The sequence below is a fragment of the Ranitomeya imitator genome, chromosome 5, assembly GCF_032444005.1.
Source record: "Ranitomeya imitator isolate aRanImi1 chromosome 5, aRanImi1.pri, whole genome shotgun sequence".
In the NCBI taxonomy this organism is placed as follows: domain Eukaryota; kingdom Metazoa; phylum Chordata; class Amphibia; order Anura; family Dendrobatidae; genus Ranitomeya; species Ranitomeya imitator.
In genome coordinates, this window is record NC_091286.1 from 191,589,431 (window position 1) to 191,613,459 (window position 24,029).

The 24,029-nt window shown below is 46.4% G+C and overlaps 2 protein-coding genes across 2 annotated transcripts in view; one reads left to right on the forward strand and one right to left on the reverse strand.

Annotated features, from left to right (window-relative positions):
- Positions 1-15,690, reverse strand: part of NTPCR (nucleoside-triphosphatase, cancer-related) — an 80,455-nt gene extending 64,765 nt beyond the window's left edge. Inside the window, exon 1 of the mRNA XM_069769447.1 lies at positions 15,447-15,690. Coding sequence (XP_069625548.1) covers positions 15,447-15,480 — 34 coding nt within the window. The 5' untranslated portion in view covers positions 15,481-15,690. The remainder of the gene's footprint in view (positions 1-15,446) is intronic.
- A 198-nt stretch (positions 15,691-15,888) lies between these two features.
- EXOC8 (exocyst complex component 8) lies at positions 15,889-20,973 on the forward strand. The gene is made up of 2 exons (XM_069769449.1): positions 15,889-16,425; positions 18,499-20,973. The coding sequence occupies exons 1-2, from the start codon at positions 15,977-15,979 to the stop codon at positions 20,111-20,113; spliced, it is 2,064 nt and encodes a 687-aa protein (XP_069625550.1). The 5' UTR covers positions 15,889-15,976; the 3' UTR covers positions 20,114-20,973.
- Positions 20,974-24,029: the final 3,056 nt, after the last annotated feature.

A 24,029-nucleotide genomic window follows, 5' to 3' on the forward strand; every position in this document is an offset into this window, starting at 1 on the left:
CCGCCTGCGATATAACAAAATAAATGAATGAAAAACCCGGCGTGGGTTCTCCCCTATTTTCTTAAACCAACCAGGCAAAACTCACAGCTGGGGCTGCAACCCTCAGCTGTCAGTTTCAACAAGTTTGGTTATCAAGAACAGAGGGGTCACCACGTTGGCTTTTTAATTATCTAAATCATTTTAAAAAACAGTGTGGGGTCCCCCACAATTTTGACAACCAGCCTTGCTAAAGCTCACAGCTGGGGGCTGGTATTCTCAGGCTGGCAAGGGGCCATTGATATAGGCCACCCCCAGCCTAAAGATAGCAGCCCGCAGCTGCCCAGAAAAGGTGCATCTATTAGATGTGCCAATTCTGGTGCTTTGCCCTGCTCTTCCCACTTACCCTGTAGCAGTGACAAGTGGGGTTCATATTTGTGGGGTTGATGCCACCTTTGTATTGTCAGATGACATTAAGCCCACGGCTTAGTAATGGAGAGGTGTCTATAAGACACCAAGACATCCAATAGTTATATGTAAATACACAGCCAGAATAAAATCCTTTAATTGAAAAAAATGACACAGGCTCCTTTATTAATCTCAATTAAACCACACTTATGACATCCTATAATAAAAAATAAAAAAAACAATATACCATACCTGTCCGTCGTTCTGTCCCACGCTGTAATCCATGTCTGGGGGTTAGTTTTCAAACTGGACGGTGCCAAGATGCGACCGTCCAGGCTGAGAACCACTGGTGTATAAGCTGTTGCTAGCGCAGCATCATTGACCAGCGGTGACATCATCACTGGCATTTTCCCACGGTCCTGAGGTCACTGCAGTTCTAGCCGGCATCGACAGGTATGGTATATTGTTGTTTTTTTATTTTACTTTTATTATAGGAGATCAAGGGCTTCAGTGAAATTAGGCGAGGTCATAAGTATGGTTTATTTGAGATTAATAAAAGGAGTCTGTGTCATTTTTTAAATTAAAGGACTTTATTATGGCTGTGTCTTTATTTACATATAACTATAGGATTAGTAATGGAGAGGTGTCTTATAGACACCTCTCCATTACCAAGACGTGGGCTTGATGTCACCTGACAATGCAAAGGTGACATCAACCCCACAAATATGAACCCTACTTGCCACTGCTGCAGGGCAAGTGGGAAGAGCCGGGCAAAGGGCCAGAATTGGCGAATCTAATAGATGCACCTTTTCTGGGTAGCTGCGGGCTGCTCTTTTTAGCTGGGGGGCCTATATCAATGGCCCTTTACCAGCCTGAGAATACCAGCCCCCAGCTGTGAGCTTTAGCAAGGCTGGTTGTCAAAAATGCGGGGGACCCCATGCCGTTTTTTCTTAATTATTTAAATAATTTAAAAAATAGCACAGGGACCCCTCTATTTTTGATAACCAACCTTGCTGAAGATGACAGCTGAGGTTTGCAGCCCCCAGCTGTGATTTTTGCCTAGTTGGTTCAAGAAAATAGGGGGAATCCCAGCAGGGTTTTTCATTCATTTGTTTTGTTATATAACAGGTGGCGGGTGAGGAATACCCCGATCATCCGCTCGGATGATGGGAGTAAGAGTCACAAAAGCCCCCACCTGCTGTCATAGTTCTGACTTTAATACAACTCATCATTCTCCTCTGCTTGAGCCGATCACCGGCAGAGCAGGGGAGAATGATGACAGCTGTCTTCAGCACCTGCCACCGGGGAACAGCACTTACTGTAGCGCTTCTTCCGCGATGCCGATGCGTGTCACACAGACGACATCAAGTTGTGTTCTCCGTGTGCGGGATGTTTTGCTGCCGATGCTGACGGTAAAATAATGGTAAAAAAATGGACATGTCTACGTGTGGGGCACACAGACACACGGCCTGTGGAAATACGCTGATATGTGCATAGACCCATTCATTTCAGTGGGTCTCCCTGTGTCAATGTCTCCGGTATGTGTGAAAACTGTCGCCACATGTACTGGAGACAAGGATGTGTGAAAAAGGCCTAAAAGTGTGTAATGGGACTCATTTGCGGGGGAAGTTGGGTCTGATTCTAGAGAGGGATCTGATGTGTCCTGGGTGAACCGGAGTGGTTAACTAAGCGCAGAGGGAACTTTTTATTTACTTACAGCAGTGTGTATACTCATTTTGTTTCTATCTTAAGTTTTGTCTGTTTAAGCCCTTCAGGAGTGAAGCCTGTTTTGACCTTCCGGACCAGGCCATTTTTCTGAATACTGACCACTCTCACTTTATGAGGTCATAACTCGAACGCTTCAATGGATGGCACTGATTCTGCGACTGTTTTTTTGTGACATTTTGTACTTCATGATAGTGGTAAAATATGTCACGATAATATGAATATGCCATGTTTTGAGTATATTAAAACCTACAAGAGAGAAAAGTAAATGAAAACCTTGATGTAACTAAGTAAAAAAGCAAAAGTGCATTTAAATAACACAGAGTTTTTAGTAATACTGTTTTTTGATCAAAAAATAGCACAAAAGCCATCCCACCTCGTCACGGTAACTCTGATCGGGACAGTCCTACACTATCTAATATTAAAACCTTACCATGTGTCAATGTTGACCGCAGTGTGAATAAGGGCAGACGACAGGACTGGGCCCAACCAGTGAAACACTAGACTGGGGAAGCCTTATATAGTCTCTAGCTCAGAAACAGGGAGGCCACACCCCGGGTTGCACAGAATGCAACAATACAGAGAAAAAAAAAAAACAAAAAAAAAAAAAAACACAAAATTGAGCTTAACTTAAGTTGGTATACATGCAGAGGTTAAACGCGTGTTCACAATGGCCACAAAACATTAAAACATGTTTTGAGTATCTATATATATAATTGTCTAAGGGTTTTTCCGTCTGTCTGTCTGTCTTGGAAATCCCGCGTCTCTGATTGGGCGAGGCCACCAGGCCTCGACCAATCAGCGACGGGCACAGTATCGACGTAGGAACCCGCGTCTCTGATTGGTCGAGGCCACCAGGCCTCGACCAATCAGCGACGGGCACAGCGACGATGATGTCATAATGGTTGCCATGGCGACGATGATGTCATAAAGGTTGCCTCGATCAATCAGCGACGGACACAGTCTGCCGTGAATTCTGGAATCATCATTGTCCATATACTACGGGGACATGCATATTCTAGAATACCCGATGCGTTAGAATCGGGCCACAATCTAGTATATCTAAAAGGTCCATGGCTTTTCAGACACACTCTGTGGGCTTTTCCGACCCCCCCCCCTCTTCACTCTGGCTGTAATGTGAGACCAGCGTGCTAGCAACATCCACGGAGGAATTTTTATGGCTCTTCCCCCCCTCCCGCCTGATACCAGCTAAAACTGGTACAGCAACTTTCCCAAACTGCATGGGACTCTTTTGGTCTTGAGAAGTTATGCATACTGGCACCGATCAGGGATAGCAAGATAAAAGTTGCATATTCCGGATGTCCACCAAGAGATCTAGAACTCACTGAAATCACTAGGAACACTAGGAACTAAACCCAACGAAATGCCAGGAATGGATTTCTTCATAAGTGGGTCATATACCTTCGCCGTGTTTATACTTAAACGAACCCACCTCAAATGGTGAGCATCATGATCCTTGTGTCGTTCTTCTACGAGGTTCATACAGTGAGTTAAGTATAGAAATGGTTTGTCGTAACTCTAGGAAAGGGGAGTATTCAGTCTCTGAGTGAGGTCACCATAGGGGGAGTGCCTTGGTTTTGGGCATGGAGGTAAATGAGGGAGACAGTCTTCAATAGTCTTTTGTTCTGGGTCTAGTTGCGAGACAGATCTGTGTTGCATCTACAGTCATGGCCAGAAGTTTTGAGAATGACACCAAAATTATATTTTCATATGATCTGCTGCCCTCTGGTTTTTATTAGTGTTTGTCTGATGTTTATATCACATACAGAAATATAATTGCAATCATATTATGAGTACCACTAGGTTATATTGACAGTTAGAATGAGTTAATGCAGCAAGTCAATATTTGCAGTGTTGACCCTTCTTCTTCAAGACCTCTGCAATTCTCCCTGGCATGCTCTCAATCAACTTCTGGACCAAATCCTGACTGATAGCAGTCCATTCTTGCATAATCAATGCTTGCATTTTGCCAGAATTTGTTGGTTTTTGTTTGTCCACCCGTCTCTTGATGATTGACCACAAGTTCTCAATGGGATTAAGATCTGGAGAGTTTCCAGGCCATGGACACAAAATCTCTATGTTTTGTTCCATGAGCCATTTAGTTATCACCTTTGCTTTATGGCAAGGTGCTCCATCATGCTGGAAAAGGCATTGTTGGGCACCAAACTGCTCTTGGACGGTTGGGAGAAGTTGCTCTTGGAAGACATTCTGGTACCATTCTTTATTCATGGCCGTGTTTTTAGGCAAGACTGTGAGTGAGCCGATTCCCTTGGCTGAGAAGCAACCCCACACATGAATGGTTTCAGGATGCTTTACAGTTGGCATGAGACAAGACTGGTGGTAGCGCTCACCTCTTCTTCTCCGAATAAGCTGTTTTCCAGATGTCCCAAACAATCGAAAAGGGGATTCATCAGAGAAAATGACTTTGCCCCAGTCCTCAGCAGTCCACTCTGTGACGGGGTGTACGGCAGAGCAAGAAGGGACAACAGGCCGAGGGATGATTCAACAGATTTATTATCAAGAACGCTGGAACAACACATGCAGGTAGATCTACAGAGTCGACAATTAGTCCAATGGAACAGGTTCGGGGGCACCTCCCGATAATCCTTGTGCCAGGTAACAAAGCAATAGTCCACAATTAGTCCAAGGGATCCCAAAACAATCTCACGAACGACGAGATATGTCCTCAGCTCAAGTCTCGCCCCATTCGCTTCCGCAGTCACAGATGGACATGGGGTCTTGCCTCAGCTAAGAATCCCCACTCCTTCTCCTTCAAGGATCAACTCACATCTGATCTCAAAATAAGAATGGATTGTCTGAGCTCCTGGGATCCGCCCATGAAGGGGGTAGGGGTTATACCTTCTATTCAATGGTTGGGTCCACCAGAAGATTCTAGACTGGTGGGCTCCAGGCAGTCTATGTAATATGTACATTTGCCTAGCCACCTGCTGTGAGGAAGAATGGCTATTCCTCCACTAGTGATGTTGACAAAGCTTAATTACATTAGAGCTTAGGGCTGCAAGTATTGGGGGAAGGAGACATTGTTACAGGTGAACTCCCAGCCAAGAAAATACATAAATTACAGCTAATAGAAACCAGAGAACAGTTACATACATCAAATGGCATATTATTCAAATACAGGACAGGGCAAAAGTACATATCATGACAATCCCTTCCCCTCCTAATTTGTGTACGTACCAGGGACCTCTACAGGTCGCTGGTTAAGTACACACAGGTAGAGCGTAACTTACATGTGGCTTCATGCAGCCACAAATTGGCATCTTAGCTCTCCCACATCATTGCCCAGGAGAACATCTGCAGGCAGACCACCCATCACCCCATCCACATATCGCCTGACCCCAAAACCAAAGTTCAGATCCACAGTGGCTGTGGGAATAGTCCTCCATTGTCCACCAGCCAGTTCAATGACAATCCCAGGTCCTCGATGGATTGCCTCAGGCCGAACCACTCGGGGATCAGCCAGTGTGAGGAAAGCCCCTGAGTCACAAAATCCAATAAGTCTCTGTCCATCCAGCACGACCTCCTGCAAGTGCTTACCTCGATGAGCAGAAGTCGTCATAGCTGCGGGTCGCACACCATAAACTCCTAGTGGTGCAACATGGGTGGCTGAGGCACGAGGCCAGTCCTCACGTAGTGGTGACACGTCGTCCTCCATGGCACTTGGGTGTACATAATTAATAATACGACTGGGTACAGGATTAATCCTCATTTGAACAGCTGGGCAGGAGGCTTGCAGATGCCCCGGCTGTCCACATCGATAGCATCTCTGCTGGGTCTCACTCCATCCAAGGCGTCCTCTTGGGTGAGGGGGTAAGGGAACCTGGAGGCCGGCTTCCACCTGAAGGTGCTGTAGGGGTTTGAGGACGACTTCTCCATGAGCTGGCTGGGCATGAGGCCTGTAGATGCCCACAACCATAACACCTGTGCTCTGCTACTTCCTCTCCTCGTCGTATTCCAGAAAACGCAGTAGAAGCAACTGGAGGCACATTTACACGGGTATCAGCATGAGGTGGTGGCTTAGAGGAACGGGGAACAATGGGGACAGAAGAACAGGGGGCCACCGGTGTTGTGGAGCTGGTAGGCCTCTTTCCATCCTCCAACAGAACCCTCCACTGAGGCTTGATGGTGAGAGCCTCATCAGCAAGAGCTGCAGCTTCCTCCACAGTGGCTGGTCTCCTCTCACGCACCCATTCCCGGATCTCAGCAGGGCACTTGAAGTAAAACTGCTCTTTTAGGATAACCTGGAGGAAGGTCTCCCAGGTTAAGGCCTCATCTGCCTCCAGCCAGCGATGACATATCTGTTTGAGTCTGTGGGCATACATCTTGAAAGACACTTCCTCATCACAGGCTAAAGTACGGAACTGAGTCCTGTAAGTGTCTGGGGTAACAGCATAATGTTCTAGAATAGTCCGTTTAATCTCCGCATACTCACAGTTCCCCCGAGGGTCCATAGCTCTATAGGCTGCGGCAGCTCCACCCTCTAAGAGCCCCACCAGATGTCGGACTCGGTCCCTTTCCGGGACTTCCATTAATCGACACTGATGCTCAAAGTCCTGGAAGAAGCCCTCAATGTCGCCTGCAGCCTCATTAAAGGGCTTGAAGTCTTTGCGGGACACTCTGGGGAGTTCCCTCATGGTGGGTGCTGGGGTTAGAGTCTGTCTGGAGCTTCTAGCTGCTTCCAAAGCGATCTGCCTCTCCAGCAATGCCATCTCCTGAGCTCTGTCGTCGGCTCTGTGAATGGCCTCCCTCTCCCTCTCAGCTCTGTGAATGGCCTCCCTCTCCCTCTCCTGAGCTCTGTGAATGGCCTCCATCTTATAGTCTATGGTGGCCTCTTCTCCCAGCAATGCCAACTCCTCCTCGTACCACACAACCCACTGACTTTTTTGGGTATTTACCTCCGGCTGCCTTCTTTCCTCCATTTGCTGTGAGGATCCTTCCTCAGCGTCATCTTGCAGGCGAACTCCTTCCAAAGCCTCAATAAGCTGCTCCTTGGAGAGTCCTTTAAAACGGACTCCTACTTCCCAGGCCTTTGATTGTAGGCTCCCCAAACTCCAGTTCTTGTACTCTGTGGTGCTGGTTCTCGATGTTGATGGGCCGTTGTCCTCCATTCCTTCTGCTCTGGTCCCACTGCTTGCCACCAGTTTGTGACGGGGTGTACGGCAGAGCAAGAAGGGACAACAGGCCGAGGGATGATTCAACAGATTTATTATCAAGAACGCTGGAACAACACATGCAGGTAGATCTACAGAGTCCACAATCAGTCCAATGGAACAGGTTCGGGGGCACCTCCCGATAATCCTTTTGCCAGGTAATAAAGCAATAGTCCACAATTAGTCCAAGGGATCCCAAAACAATCTCACGAACGACGATATATGTCCTCAGCTCAAGTCTCGCCCCATTCGCTTCCGCAGCCACAGATGGACATGGGGTCTTGCCTCAGCTAAGAATCCCCACTCCTTCTCCTTCAAGGATCAACTCACATCTGATCTCAAAATAAGAATGGATTGTCTGAGCTCCTGGGATCCGCCCATGAAGGGGGTAGGGGTTACACCTTCTATTCAATGGTTGGGTCCACCAGAAGATTCTAGACTGGTGGGCTCCAGGCAGTCTATGTAATATGTACATTTGCCTAGCCACCTGCTGTGAGGAAGAATGGCTATTCCTCCACTAGTGATGTTGACAAAGCTTAATTACATTAGAGCTTAGGGCTGCAAGTATTGGGGGAAGGAGACATTGTTACAGGTGAACTCCCAGCCAAGAAAATACATAAATTACAGCTAATAGAAACCAGAGAACAGTTACATACATCAAATGGCATATTATTCAAATACAGGACAGGGCAAAAGTACATATCATGACACACTCCCTGTACCTTTTGCAGACTATCAGTGGGTCCCTGATGTTTTTTCTGGAGAGAAGTGGCTTCTTTGCTGCCCTCCTTGAAACCAGGCCTTGCTCAAAGAGTCTCCGCCTCACAGTGCGTGCAGAAGCACTCCCACCAGCCTGCTGCCATTCCTGAGCAAGCTCAGCACTGCTGGTAGTCCGATCCCGCAGCTGAAACAGTTTTAAGATACGGTCCTGGCGCTTGCTGGTCTTTCTTGGGCGCCCTGGAGCCTTTTTGACAACAATGGAAGCTCTCTCCTTGAAGTTCTTGATGATGCGATAGATTGTTGACTGAGGTGCAATCTTTGTAGCTGTGAGACTCTTCCCTGTTAGGCCATTTTTGTGCAGTGCAGTGTTGGCTGCACATGTTTCTTTAGAGAGAACCATGGTTAACTGAAGAGAAACAATGATACCAAGCACCAGCCTCCTTTTAAAGTGTCCAGTGATGTCATTCTTACTTAATCATGACTGATTGATCGCCAGCCCTGTCCTCATCAACACCCACACCTGTGTTAATGGATCAATCACTAAAACGATGTTAGCTGCTCCTTGAAATGTGTTTTGGGGGTTAAAGTTCATTTTCTGGGCAAATATTGACTTTGCAAGTACAGTAATTGCTGTTAAGCTGATCACTCTGACATTCAGGAGTATATGCAAATTGCCATTAGAAAAAATGAAGCAGTAGACTTTGGAAAAATTAATATTTGTCTCATTCTCAAAACTTTTGGCCATGACTGTAGATGTATGCCCATCCCCCACAGCACATGGTCTGCCATGAGATGAAATTACAAACTAAGTATATTTCAACTTTAATCCCATTTTATTTGTAATTGTACTGTACATCCGATACTTGTCTACTTTTATAAAATCTTTTTATACTTTTGTAAACACTGCCTACCTTTTTGGAGTAAAATATATAAAATTACTAGTTTTGTTACCCCTTGATCTATAACAAACTGTCACGTCCTCTGAAGTGAATTACACTACTAATCTGGGTTGGCTCTGAACCTGCTATTAATTAAGAAATCGGAGCTGGTGGCAGCGGATTTGTCCTGTGCATTTGGGAGGCTTTGTGGTGATGGATGGCATTGATAATTATTGATCTCATCTGAGTGGGAGTAGTTATAATCGTCCTCGCTGCAGTGTGCCCATTTTCCAGTACAAAGTAAGGCAGCCTTTCTGGTGACTAATTATCCTAGGTGCAGTACCCTGTCTGACCTGAGGGTAAAGAGGCGCCAGAGAGCTGCAAGTTCCAAACCGGAAGTGGGATATAGAAAAATCCCATTCAGAAAGGAAACAGGGGCAACCAAACAACCCTGGTTCATGACAAATTGGTGTGAGCGGAGAAGAAGATAAAGATATCCTCCCCGTGAACTGTGACAAAATGTAATGAATAACATTTGCAACATCAGCACAATTTTTGAAACATATTTTTTTTGTTAGGAAGTTATAAAGGTTAAACATTGACCAACAATTTCTCATTTTCACAACAAAGTTTCCAAAACCATTTTTTTTTTAGGGACCACATCACATTTGAAGTGACTTTGAGGGGTCTATATGACAGAAAATACCCAAAAGTGACACTATTCTAAAAACTGCACCCCTCAAGGTACACAAACCACACTCAAGAAGTTTATTAACACTTCAGGTGCTTCACATGAATTAATGGAATGAGGAAGGAAAAAATAAACATTTTACTTTTTCCACAAAAATGTTCCTTTAGACCCAATTTTTTTTATTTTCATACAGGTAACTGAAGAAATTGCACAATACAATTTGTTGTGCTTTTTCTCATGAGCATAACGATACTCCATATTTGGGGAAAACCACTGTTCGATCTGTCGTGCGCCCAGACGGGAAGGAGCACCATTTGAATTTTTTAATGCAAAATTTGCTGGAATAATTAGCGGACGCCATGTCATGTTTGGAGAGCCCCTGATGTGCCTAAACAGAAGAAATCCCCCACAGGTGACACCATTTTGGAAACTAGACCCCTTAGGCAACTTATCTAAATGTGTGGTGAGCACCTTGAAAGTCCAGGTGCTTCACAGAAGTTTATAATGTTGAGCGGTAAAGATAAAAAAAATCCAATTTTTCCCACAAAAATGTTTTTTAGGCCAATTTGTTGTATTTTCACAAGGGTAACAGAAAAAAATGAACCCCAAAATTTGTTGTGCAATTTCTTCTGAGTACGCTGATACCCAATATGTGATCAAAACTACTTTTGAGGCACAGAAGGGAAGAAACATCATATTTCAGTGCCGATTTTGCTGCACTGGTTTGAGGGTGCCATGTCACATTGGCAGAGCCCATTTACTCGAAAAAAAAGAAATAGACCATAAAGAGGGGATCACCGTGAGACATGGACAATGAATAAATCTTTTATTAGGTACACAAACCAACATCTTAAAACCACTTAAAACCAGTCACACATGTGACAAGACACCAATAAACAAGAGCTCATAATAGAGCACCCAAGCTGCTAACAAATAATTGATGTGTGCTGACAGGGGTTTTAGAAATATAAACAATAGACCATCACAGATAAATAACAGAATCCATTCCAAAATGAGAAAACAAATGTATCGTGGACACCACCTCCTAACCCTAAATAAATAAATAACCCTTTCTTGTTCAGAACAAAATATAGCTGAACAACACTAAGTTCCTAGGCAATGGTGAATGCTATATAAGGAGAAGAAAAGGCAAGAAATAATCAAACATGGTTGGAAATATACAATACCAAGTGAGGTGCCCAAAAGCGATGGTTACCTATGAAAAATCCCTGTGAGGAGTTAAGAGTCAATCATGGCATAAATATGCCCAATCACACATAACAGTAGCAGCGGGGAAGACCCGACGCGTGTCGCCAATCACGGTGGCTTTGTCAGGGGACGAGCCCCTGAGGTGACAGAACAGCAGAGCCCCCCATAAGTGACCCCATTTTACAAACTAAACCTCTCAGTGAATTCATCTAGGGATGCAGTGATCATATTGACACCACAGTTGTGTCACAGAATTTTATACTATAGGGCTGTGAATAATAATTTTAATTTTTACCACCAAAATTGTGTTAGCCCAAAATTTAACACTTTTTTTCTGGGAAAACGGTAAAAAATGGCACCAAAATTTGTCCCGTAATTTCTGCTGAATGTAGACATACCCCATTCTTCGTGTCAGTACGTCAGTCCATCTGCAGTCACAGAAACAGACTGTGGGCCTTACCTGGTGGCATCCCCAACCAGGATTAAATAATCGAGGTCTCAGCATCAGCAAATCTCATGCCCCTCCACTCCCAGGTCGGCAGGTGGGGGGGAACCCCACAAGGAGAATGCCCCATGTGGTAGCAGATCCTGCAATATGTGGCTACCGGGCGTGCATGCGTTCCATGCTGGAACGCACAGGAAGCGAACAGGAAGTTCAGGATGACGTCACTTCTGCTGCGCGTGTACCTCAAAATCTGCCGGCAAAAGAAGAGGCTGCATGTCACCGTCCCCCTTTGCCCCAAGAGGGGGTGCAGGAGGGGCAGTAAAGGGGGTCCCGAGTCACACGTGGACCGGAGAGACGGGAGCAGCAATAAGGAGAAGGAGAGTGGAACCCCCGACCTCAACTACCCGGCGGAAGGTAAAAAATCCTGGGTGCTCCCGATCGCCGGCCACAGCTGCACCATCAGACCTCTTCATGCCCCATAGAGGACAGGAAAAACACTGGTGATTGTAGGAAGGGGAGGGTCTTTAACCTCTGTTTCCTGTCCCCCATTAGGGAGGGGAGACATCATCCGATGCTGCTGTCATGGAATGTGACTAGAGAAAACTATGTCATAGAAAAAAATTTTTTTCATTGCTTTATTCTGAGGGCTATAACTTTTTTTATTTTTCTGCTGATGGAGCTGCACGGCGGCTTGTTTGCTGTGGGACACGATGATGTTTTCAGCAGTACCATTCACTTTTTATTGCATTTTGTGTTCCGTTGTATGATGATAAAGCATTATTTTTTGCCTACTTTTTTTTTTAAATTCTTTTTATGGTGTTTACTGAAAGTGTTAACTAGTGGGTCAGTTTTATAAAGCGGGTCGCTACAGAGGTGGCGGTATCAAATGTGTACTTTTCTGTTTATTTTTTACATAAATAAATGTATTTATTGGAATAATATTTGTTTTTCTTGCTCTTTATTTGGGGATTCTTTTTAAATATATTTTTACACTTTTTTAAACTTGTTTACATTGTCCCAGGATGGAACATCACTGTACAGTACCAGATCACTGATCTGATGCTCTGCAATGCTTCTGCACTGCAGAGCATGAGATCAAGCATCTGACAGGCAGGGAAGGAGGCGCCTCAAGTCCTGCTCTTAGCAGACGCTCACAAGCCACCTTCCCTCCAGGACCCTGTGGCTATCCTGGAGCTGGGGATCTCCATGGAGACCATCAGAGCAACGCGATCTCATCACATTTTTCTGATGGGAGCACGCAGGGAGCCCTCTCCCTGCACGATGCTCCTTGATGTCGCTATCATTATTGACAGCAGCATCAGAGGAGTTAAACCCCCGCGATCGGTGCGGACACTGATTGTGTACGTTGGTGCAGGGTATCAGCTCTGACACAGAGCGGACACCCAATGCCACGGCGCTCAGCGTGTTGTTTGCGGGAACGCAGCTCCCGCAGAACAGTATATGTGCGGTGCATGTTGGTGTCATGCTGAGTGACTGAGAAGCTATGTGCACAACAATGGGAAATGGGTGGGGAACACTAGGAAAAGAGGGGAGTGGAGGCTCAGGCAGATCTAACAACACCCTGTCTCTCCTAACGTCCCTAAATAGGAAACAAAGCTATCACCAGCGCCTTGCTGAAGCGACTGAAGGTATTTAAACATCCAGCAAGGGTGTGTTAATCAGCAGCAGACGGTGAAGAACACCGCTTCTCCAAGAGGGAGAAGGATATCATTCTACAGCAGAGATGCAAGATCCAGAAGGTGCCTGCAGAGCCAAGCACAATGACCTTCTGCAGCCGCATCCAGAATGACTGTCACACCCATGACAGTCAGGGAGGGGTTAATAGCCCATGTGAATATGTTCCTACACCTTGCATGTATACCAACTTATACTTCAGTTTTTTTTTTTTTCCCAATTTTGCTTTACGTTCTTGCACACAATGTGAATAATGGCGCAGCCTTCCTTTCTTTGAGCTGGGCATTATATTTATATACCTTCCCATACTGTAGCTGAATGTCGATCTCCGGCGCTGGTCCTGCTCTGGTCTTATTCACATTGAGGTAGTTTTTGACACATGATTAGGTTTTAATACAAGAGACAGTAAAGGACTGTTCCGATTTGGATGCACCATGTTGCGGAGGGAAGGCTCTTGTGCTTTTTTTTTTCTACACAAAGAAAGTGTTTACGAAGTACCCTATGTTATTTATATGCACTATTACTTTCTACTTATTACGACAGGGTATATATTCATTTTGCTTCCATCTTAGCTTTAGTCTGTTTAATGGCCAGTGTGAATATGCTCCTACACGGTGGATATATACAAACATACTCCAGTTCACTTTTTTGGTTTTTCATTTGAGGGGGAGCCTGATTCATTGTGCCATAGGGGCTGCTTGAGGCGGAAGAGAACATGATGCCTGAAGAAAAAGTGAAAAAGGGCACCTACTTGTGCCCAGAAAGGAACATGATCTGTAAAAGGACAGATCAGCTTCCTCAAATGCTGCTTGCAGTGGACTGGAGACTTCTGAGGTGAAAGACCACCAGAAGCCTGGAATGGTAGCAGAGGATTTCCAGAAAGGTGTGGGAAGCCTGGAATTTAGTATGCACCCTTGAAAAGCACTAATTAGCATGAGAGATCCTGCTCTCCCACGCTACCTAAAAAACAGGGGCATAAGGAGAGGGACAAGACAGCCCAGGTTGCGGTCTAAACGCGAGTGAAGCAGCAGTTTCGAGTAATCGAGCCTCCTGCCGGCAGTGCTCCTTTGGCGCAGGTGTCAGTACAAGAGAAACAAAAGAAAAGACTGGGGACAGGTAATGAAAGTGTGGTGAAAAATGGTATACACAAGGGAGTCACAGTGTAGGAATAGAATAGATGCAGGAAAGATATTGTACGCAAGGGATAATCCCTCTAAAAACCCAGTCCTGGGGAGAAGAGCAGGTGGAGCAGAGGAAAGGGTATGGGGGAAATAGAGTATATTGACGTCCTCGGGTCACGTCTTCAGTTGTGGGGCATTGGCACTCCACTGTGGAGATGTGGTGTCTCCAGGGAGGTGCACTACTGTGGAATGCATGGTGTGGTCTCCCTGGGGTGATGAAAAGAAAGGTGACATCTACAGCACCTAGCTTGAAAAAAAACAAACAAAAAAAGTGCAGCAGATGAGGTGAGGTCTGCCTTTTCTGGAGACTAGGGTACAATGGAGCCGCCCATTGTCTGAGGGGAGCCGCCAGGGCAGAAGGAGCGCGTATGCCGTGAAGGATGCGCCTCCTCCCGGTATCTGTGGAACTCAATGCGGATTCTCTTCAGAAAGAGCAGAGGGACATCTAGATCTGGGCAGGTTTAAGTTTCCGATTTCATTTAGAAAGTATATTTGAAAGATTATTAAAATTGCTTGGTCTACATTATTATGGAATAAAAATTAGAACAAGTTAGGCTTTAACAGCGAGCCAGCATGGAGGCCCGTACTTCTATGTGCCCACTGGTGCCGCATAGATCGCAGGGTGCTGATGGGTTGCTAGGACAGCCAGAGGTCTGCGGAAGACATCCATGCGGTCAATACAGGGCGCCCTTCAAACGCCGAGTGTAATAAAATACACATGTGGCATCAGAGAATCTGATCTATGAAAATATAAAAATAATTAATGATTCATAAATAGAAAAAAATTCAAGAACAACAAAACTATATTTTTTCGAATGCTGCAATTCCACATAAAATGCCGTAACAAGCGATCAAAGCGTCACCTCTATCGCAGGATGGCGTCAATAAAACCGTCGCCTCTCCCTGCCAAAACGAAGCCGCCGCACAGATATCACCCGAAAAAGGAAAATGGCGACAGCCCCAATGGTTTTCCTCACACATCTGATCTTATTTCACCACTAAAATAATCAAAACTGGGCGCTTGGTGTCAAGGTAATCGTACTGATGGGGAGAGCCATATTGTGAGGTCATTTTACCACAAATGTGCTCCGTAACGACAATTCCCAAAAAACAATGTCAGAATTGTGCTTTTTTCACAATATTTCCCCATTTTGAACGTTTTTTCTCCATTTTCCAGGTCTGGCTCTGGGAGGAGGAGAAAATGGAAATTGGCCGCGCAGTGAAGGGGTTAATGGGCCTCGCTAGGAGACTGTGTGGGCGTGTCTAGAGGAGCGGGGAGACATACAGTGTGTGCGGACGGCCATGCGTCTCTGAGCACAGCAGTACCTGGAGGGCCAGTTACAAACACGTGACCGGGCATGGCGCCACCCCGTTTACTTGCTGCCGTGTCCTGTAGAGCGTGGTGGCAGCTGCCAGCTGAGCTGTGTGATACCACGTGACTCCCCTCTCCCAGCTACTTCCGGTTTAGCTGCCTGTGCTAGTGGCGTCCACTTGGATTTAGCCACGGCCCTACCAGGAGCCCATACAGTCTAGGATACACGGCTCGTCTTTCGGTCATGTGACACCAATGCTCCGCCCACTGGTGCTTGACGCAGGCTCACTTGAATTTAGCCACGCCCCTACCAGGAGCCCATACAGTCTAGGATACACGGCTCGTCTTTCGGTCATGTGACACCAATGCTCCGCCCACTGGTGCTTGACGCAGGCTCACTTGAATTTAGCCACGCCCCTACCAGGAGCCCATACATTCCAGGCATAAACCGCCCGTCTTCCGGTCACGTGTCGTCGCGTGCTGCCTGCTGACAGGCAGTGACAGGGCCGCTTCCTGTTGTCACTGCGGCCCTGTGGCTTCCACAATGGCGGAGGCTAGCGGCTCGCTCTTCCGGCTGAAGAAGCAGCTTGAGTACAGCCATTTTCAGGCCGAGCAGTACGTGAAGCTTCTCTCCCAACAGTCTGACGGCGACCGGGATCTGCAGGAGCACCGGCAGCGCATCCAGGGCTTGGCGGACGAGACCGCGCAGAGCCTGAAGCGCAATGTGTACCAGAACTACCGGCAGTTCATTGAGACCGCCAAGGAGATCAGCTACCTGGAGGGGGAGATGTACCAGCTGAGCCACATCCTCACCGAGCAGAAGGGCATCATGGAGAGCGTGGCGCAGACCCTGCTGCACTCCGACCGCACGGAGGCCGCCCGGGAGCTGAAGGCGGCCTTCACCGAGGAGGCCGAGGAGGGCAAGACCCGCACCCTCACCACCCTGCTGGAGAAGGTGGAGGGCTGCCAGAACCTGCTGGAGACGCCCGGCAGGTACCCTGAGCTGGGGCAGACATGGGCATCAGTAGTGGCGGTATAAGGGCGCCATGACGCTTCAGCCTGTGCTGTGCCCTGAGGCTCCACACAACAGGCACTATGTAATGAGGCCATTGTGTCTGCTGCCTCAATCGCACATTGAATGGTTAAAGGGAATCTGTCGCCCCATTTTCCCCTATACACTGCGGCCACCGCCGTCAGGGGCTTATCTACAGCGTTCTGTACTGCATTCTGTAATGCTGCAGATAAGCCCCCGATGTAACCTGAAAGATGAGAAAAACAAACATGTTATATTATACTCCAGCGCCTCCCATCTTCATGCGATGTCGTTCTCTTCTTTGCTTCCTGTTGCGGCTCCGGCGCAGGCGTATTGATTTGTCCTGTTGAGGGCAGAGCAAAGTACTGCAGTGCCCAGGCCCCGGGCCTCTCTGACCTTTCCAGGCGCCTGGACTTTACACTGGAGGCGCTGGACCCGGACCACAACGCCCATCGGACCTGAACCGCACCCCAGGTGAGTATAATATAACTTGTTTTTCTTATCTTTCAGGTTTCATCATGGGCTTATCTACAGCATTCCAGAATGCATTCCAGAATGCTGTAGATAAGCCCCTGATGGCAGTGGCCTTAAGGTAACGTTACACTAAACGACTTACCAACGATCACGACCAGCGATACGACCTGGCCGTGATCGTTGGTAAGTCGTTCTGTGGTCGCTGGGGAGCTGTCACACTGACAGCTCTCTCCAGCGACCAACGATCAGGGGAAAGACTTCAGCATCGTTGAAACTGTCTTCAATGTTGCTGAAGTCCCTGGGTAACCAGGGTAAACATCGGGTTACTAAGTGCAGGGCCGCGCTTAGTAACCCGATATTTACCCTGGTTACAAGTGAACACATTGCTGGATCGGCGTCACACACGCCGATCCAGCAATGACAGCGGGTGATCAGCGACCAAAAAAAGGTCCTGATCATTCCCCAACGATCTCCAAGCAGGGGCCTGATCGTTGGTCGCTGTCACACATAACGAGATCGTTAGTGGCATCGTTGCTACGTCACAAAAAGCGTGATGTTGCAACGATATCGTTAACGAAATCGTTATGTGTGAAGGTACCTTTAGCTTATAGGCGAAAAATGGGGTGACAGATTCCCTTAAAGGAGTCTGCTTCTCCCTACTCCGCCATCATATTCACCCCTGAGGGTCCACATCATGAGGATGCAGATAGCTGTGAAATTGTGACCCCAGGCATAGGAGGGCAACTGCATGGTGTGGGCTCATGGGCCACTGTTTTCAGGCCTACAGCTTCACTTTGTAATGTAATTCTATATGTATAATATTACACACTTCCGATCAGGCCTGGGCATGTATCTTACTGCTTTGGGATATGAATGCTGCAATAGGAAATATGTAGAGGTTTTTTTTTTCTTTTCCTAAAATACTCGTCCCACAAGAAGGCTTGAACATGCAATCCTTTGCTCATGGTGATAATACACTGTACGACCTATGTTGCCCAGTGTTATGTAACCTGTCTGTGTTTGACTGACAACCCATCATTAGCCCCTGGTGAGAGCTGATAGGCTGAGGTTAAAAGTAGGCTATTGTTAGGCCTTCTTGTTACTATGTTGCAGAGGTGGCCTGACAAAGGGAGCAAATTCCCTTTATCCAGCACCTCCCTTGCCTCTCGCAGCTAACAGCTGTCTGAGGGGTTACTGTCCTGGGACTGGAGGGGTGGCCGGTCATGGCGCATGCAGCAGGAGCTCACCTGTGTATGATGGCCGCCTCCTGCTGCGTATGGCATGTGCCCAACACCTGAGCTGCTGCCATTTGTGAGGTAACTACATCAGATTGCAGGATGGCATCTGACTGTACAGCTTTGAAATTTTCAGACGTGTTATTGCTATAAAAGCCAAAAAGTGCTGTGGTTTGTAATGCATATGTCTGGCCCTGTAGTTATTTGTCAAAAAGCATTATAAAACCGTATTATACACTATATCCATGGCATTGTAGTCATACAAGAAGAGCTACTTTGTACATTTATTGTGCCGATCTATAAATTTTTCTTTTTTCCTTGCAGGTACTTGCTGTATAATGGTGACCTGACAGAGTTTGATGTGGATAATATGGTGCTCATCCAAAAAGTACATACATTTCTGATGAATGATTGCCTGCTTATAGCTACCTCTTTACCAAACCGAAGAGGAATGTACAAATACAACGCTTTATATAACCTGGATGATCTTGCTGTGGTGAATGTAAAGGAACATCCTCCGATGAAAAATATGTTTAAGATTCTGATGTTTCCCGAGAGCCGAATCTTTCAGGCAGAAAATGCAAAAATCAAGAAAGAGTGGCTAGATGTGTTGGAAGAGACAAAAAAGAACAAAATTTTGATTGAGAAACGTAAAAAGGATGATCTGTTGTGCGCACCTACAATCCTAGACGTGTCGGGTAGTTCTTCAGTGAATGAAAAGAAGGCCATAAAGGAGGAGAAGGAGGAAAAAATCATCAATCTTTCTTTCGAATGGATTCAAGAGCTCCCTGACAGTTTGGATGTCTGCATCGCACAGAGAAATTTCGAAGGTGCCGTCGATTTGTTGGCAAAGCTAAATGGTTATTTAGAAGATAAACCATTAACCTATTCTGTGCAGGATTTGAGAGCAAAAGTAGATCCACGTGTAAGACACCTAACTGATGTGTTGGTGTTTGAACTTTCCCCAGACCGGTCATTACGCGGGGGTCCAAAAGCGACGCGCAGAGCTGTTTCTCAACTTGTACGCCTGGGGCAGTCAACAAAAGCATGTGGATTGTTTTTGCAAAATAGGGCTACAGCCGTGCACACTGCTATACGCCAACTGCGAATAGAGGGGGCAACATTGCTCTATGTACATAAGCTTTGCAATGTTTTCTTTACCAGTTTACTTGAAACGGCCAAAGAGTTTGAAATGGATTTTGCTGGGAACAATGGTTGCTACTCTGCATTTATAGTTTGGTCCTGTTCTGCCCTGAAAATGTTTGTGGATGCTTTCAGTAAGCAGGTGTTTGACAGCAAAGAAAATCTTTCTACTGCCGCAGAATGTGTTAAAGTTGCAAAGGAACATTGTAAGCATCTGTCTGAAATTGGTTTGGATCTCACCTTTTTATTGCATGCCTTTCTAATAAAAGACCTGAAAGCTGTTTTGCAAAGCAACAAAGATATCATAATTGAGGCCACAAAACATCGCAATTCTGAAGAAATGTGGAGGAAAATGAACCTTATGACACCAGAAGCATTGGGAAAGTTGAGGGAGGAGATGCAAAATTGTGGTGTAGTCAACTTTGATCAGTATACAGGAGAAGACTGTTGGGTTAATCTCAGCTACACAGTTGTTGCTTTCACTAAACAAATAATGTTCTTTTTGGAAGAGGCCCTTAAATTGTACTTCCCCGAGCTGCATGTGTTACTGCTGGAGAGCTTAATAGAAATAATATTGGTCGCTGTTCAACATGTAGACTATAGTCTGAGATGTGAGCAAGACTTTGAAAAGAGGAATTTCATAAGACAAAATGCGTCTTTTTTATATGACACTGTTCTGCCTGTTGTAGAGAAGCGATTTGAACAAGGTGTTGGTAAGCCAGCTAAACAATTGCAGGAGCTGAGGAGCATATCTAGATTGGTCAGAGTTAACCCTGGTACAACATCTGTTGTGTAGCATTTCTTTTGAAGGATCTATAATCCTTAATACTGAGCCTGTGTTTATTATGGACTTATTGGGGGGGTGGTCCCGTACTTGTACCGCCCTTCTCAATAACTGTTTTTTCCGAAGTTAATTAGCCTGCACTTGCCTCTAGTGCCTGCACCATTCTAACAGTGTCCGCACTGGCTCTCCCAGGGATCGTGTGACATGTCACATGATTCCTGCAGTCACTTCATTGTGCCCTCCTTCAAGCGTAACTGACATCCAGAGGATGTGAGAGCTGCCGCTAAACTTCTGGATTTCAGATTGATCTAAAGAAGGGGACAGTGAAGTAGTCGCTGATTGGCCACAGGAATCGCATGAGATAATATTGCTCGAGCCTTGAGGGAGCCAGTGCCGACACCTCTGGAACAGCACCAGGACCCGAGGTGAGTGTAGGTGTTATACTTGGGTGGGGAGATAGCCTATGTGCACACGTTGCGGATTTGGCCCGCCGGATCCGCAGAAGTTTTCCATGCTTTGTACAGTACCATGTAAACCTATGGAAAACCAAATCTGAGTGCTCAGAAACGCAGCGGTTTATTTCCGCAGCATGTCAATTCTTTGTGCGTAATCTGCAGCGTTTTACACCTATTCCATTATAGGAATCCGCAGGTGTAAAAACGCAGGCGAAATCCGCACAAAATCTGCACTAAAACCCTCAGGTAAAACGCAGGTCATTATACCTGCGGATTCTGCAGAATCCGCGCAGAAAAATCCACAACGTGTGCACATACCCTTACTGATTGTAAAAGGGTGGTCTGAGTAGTGAACAACTCTTTAAAGGGAACCTGCCACCCCGAAAATCGCGGGTGAGGTAAGCCCACCGGCATCAGGGGCTTATCTTCAGCATTCTGTAATGCTGTAGATAAGCCCCCGATGTTACCTAAAAGAGGAGAAAAAGACGTTATATTATACTCACCCAGGGGCGGTCCCGCTGCTGGTCAGGTCGGATGGGCGTCTCCGGTCCGCTGCGGCGCCTCCCATCTTCATTACAAGACGTCCTCTTCTGATCGTCAGCCACGGCTCCGGTGCAGGCGTACTTTGCTCTGCCCTGTTGAGGGCAAAGGATAGTACTGCAGTGCGCAGGCGCCAGAAAGGTCAGATGCCCGGCGCCTGCGCACTGCAGTACTTTGTCTGCCTTCAACAGGGCAGAGCAAAGTGCGCCGGAGCCGTGGCTGAAGATCAGAAGAGGACGTCTTGTAATGAAGATAGGAGGCGCCGGAGCGGACCAGAGACACCCATCTGACCTGACCAGTAGCAGGACTGCCCCTGGGTGAGTATAATCTAACGTCTTTTTCTCCTTTTTCAGGTAACATCGGGGGCTTATCTACAGCATTACAGAATGCTGCAGATAAGCCCCTGATGCCGGTGGGCTTACCTCACCCGTGATTTTCGGGGTGACAGGTTCCCTTTAAGTATAATATTAAGGCTTTGTACGTTGAGAGAGCATTGAGGATTTGTCAGCTTTCCTGACATATTTTTATAAGTAAGTTTTTAGTTTTCCTTGCATAAATAATAATTCTAGACCAAGTTTTCTGGTTCCATTTTTATGTTTATTCCTGCTGGAAATGTGTGAATCAATTGACCAATGGTTGTTACCATTTCCCTTTCAATAGGTTGTGCCCCTACATAGTCTGGCCCTATCAAATAAGTCAGGACCATGCCAAAGTGTGTTGTGAAATACTTAATTGGCAGGGAAAGTGGTGTAACACCCATTTGTCAATTTGATCATACATTTCCAAGTGACTCCTACAATTTTAACATTTATCTAGAATGCAAGTATTCATTTATATAAGAAGCTGACTAGTCCACTGCAATAAACTGGCAAAAAACACTTTAGTCCTTCTATACCTGAAAAATGTGGTGTACTCTAAACAACTTTTGTATTTACTTTTAACCCATGCAAGACATGTAAAAAAAAGAAAAAGTGAGGATGTATTAATATAACTGCATCTGGAGCAATGTTCAGTAGCTATGCTAAATAAACTATAAAAAAGTCTAATTATTTTCATTTGAGTCTGGGAACAATGAACACATTTGTTAAAAGCAATAGACAAAACCCTTTCAAAAGCTTGGTCCCACAATCTGATCTGTGATCTAGAGAGACATTTTCTATTTGTCAAAGGCAAAACTGGATGAATTGGGTATGTGCCACCAATTCAAAGTTTGTGTCGTGGCTCAAAAAGACACTTTCCTTGAAATCGGATGGCATCCAAATAGTGAATGCAGCAGGGTGTCTCAGCATTGCTCTCACATCTGCTGTACAGCCATAATGTTTCACTTACTCGCACTGCTTGGAGTGCATACTGCCCTGTTCCCATGTAACTGGAACAACATCATCCATGAATACCAATATTGGCATAAGCTCAGTAACGTTCATCAGTACTGGCAAACGTAGGTTGTATGTAGGAGACAGAGCATTTCTGTATGGGCTCACAGTAGGAACAGTACAATATTTGTACTGTCTTGGGCAGACAGGTCACTCTTCTGTGACCTGTACAACGAGGTCAACCATCAGCACTCAGACAAAGGATGCACGCTCCAAAATCCAAGGATCCAATCGGACAAAAACGTATATAAAGAAGAAAGAGCAGCATCCATACCAGGTGATGTCAATCCAAAAAAGTTCTTTATTCCGCCATGATAAAAATACTTTTATCATGGCGGAATAAAGAACTTTTTTGGATTGACATCACCTGGTATGGATGCTGCTCTTTCTTCTTTATATACTCTTCTGTGACCTGTCTTGCCTGACTGAGGTTCTGTGCAGGCACAGTCATGGCCAATGTGTTCGCCTCATGTTCTGATGAGATGACCTCAGGCATTGTCTGACTGCACAGAATCTGAGGCAGGGGGGCAGGTCACTGAGAAGAGTGGCCTGCCCTCAGAGACAGGAGGCCGTCTGAGGAAGGGGAAATGGGAAGAGAGACAGGAGGCCGTCTGAGGAAGGGGAAATGGGAAGAGAGACAGGAGGCCGTCTGAGGAAGGGGAAATGGGAAGAGAGACAGGAGGCCGTCTGAGGAAGGGGAAATGGGAAGAGAGACAGGAGGCCGTCTGAGGAAGGGGAAATGGGAAGAGAGACAGGAGGCCGTCTGAGGAAGGGGAAATGGGAAGAGAGACAGGAGGCCGTCTGAGGAAGGGGAAATGGGAAGAGAGACAGGAGGCCGTCTGAGGAAGGGGAAATGGGAAGAGAGACAGGAGGCCGTCTGAGGAAGGGGAAATGGGAAGAGAGACAGGAGGCCGTCTGAGGAAGGGGAAATGGGAAGAGAGACAGGAGGCCGTCTGAGGAAGGGGAAATGGGAAGAGAGACAGGAGGCCGTCTGAGGAAGGGGAAATGGGAAGAGAGACAGGAGGCCGTCTGAGGAAGGGGAAATGGGAAGAGAGACAGGAGGCCGTCTGAGGAAGGGGAAATGGGAAGAGAGACAGGAGGCCGTCTGAGGATGGGGAAATGGGAAGAGAGACAGGAGGCCGTCTGAGGAAGGGGAAATGGGAAGAGAGACAGGAGGCCGTCTGAGGAAGGGGAAATGGGAAGAGAGACAGGAGGCCGTCTGAGGAAGGGGAAATGGGAAGAGAGACAGGAGGCCGTCTGAGGAAGGGGAAATGGGAAGAGAGACAGGAGGCCGTCTGAGGAAGGGGAAATGGGAAGAGAGACAGGAGGCCGTCTGAGGAAGGGGAAATGGGAAGAGAGGCAGCAGGTCGTCTGAGGAAGGGGAAATAGGAAGAGAGAGACAGGAGAGCTTGTCCATTGTCCTCTCCATGCACTAGAAATTCAGGGCTGGATTTCTGTACAATTTCTATAAAAATGCTACAAGCAAGGTATGGGTTTCATACGCATAAAAGGCCTTTACACCCATGCCTTCAGTTAATTATCGAATATCCTGACATGTTC

What these genes read in the sequence shown, in the direction of transcription:
- EXOC8 (XM_069769449.1), top strand. Translation starts at nt 15,977, where the DNA reads ATGGCGGAGGCTAGCGGCTCGCTCTTCCGGCTGAAGAAGCAGCTTGAG. An exon ending in CTGCTGGAGACGCCCGGCAG is followed by an intron (nt 16,426 to 18,498) that starts GTACCCTGAGCT and finishes TTTTCCTTGCAG; the next exon opens with GTACTTGCTGTATAATGGTG.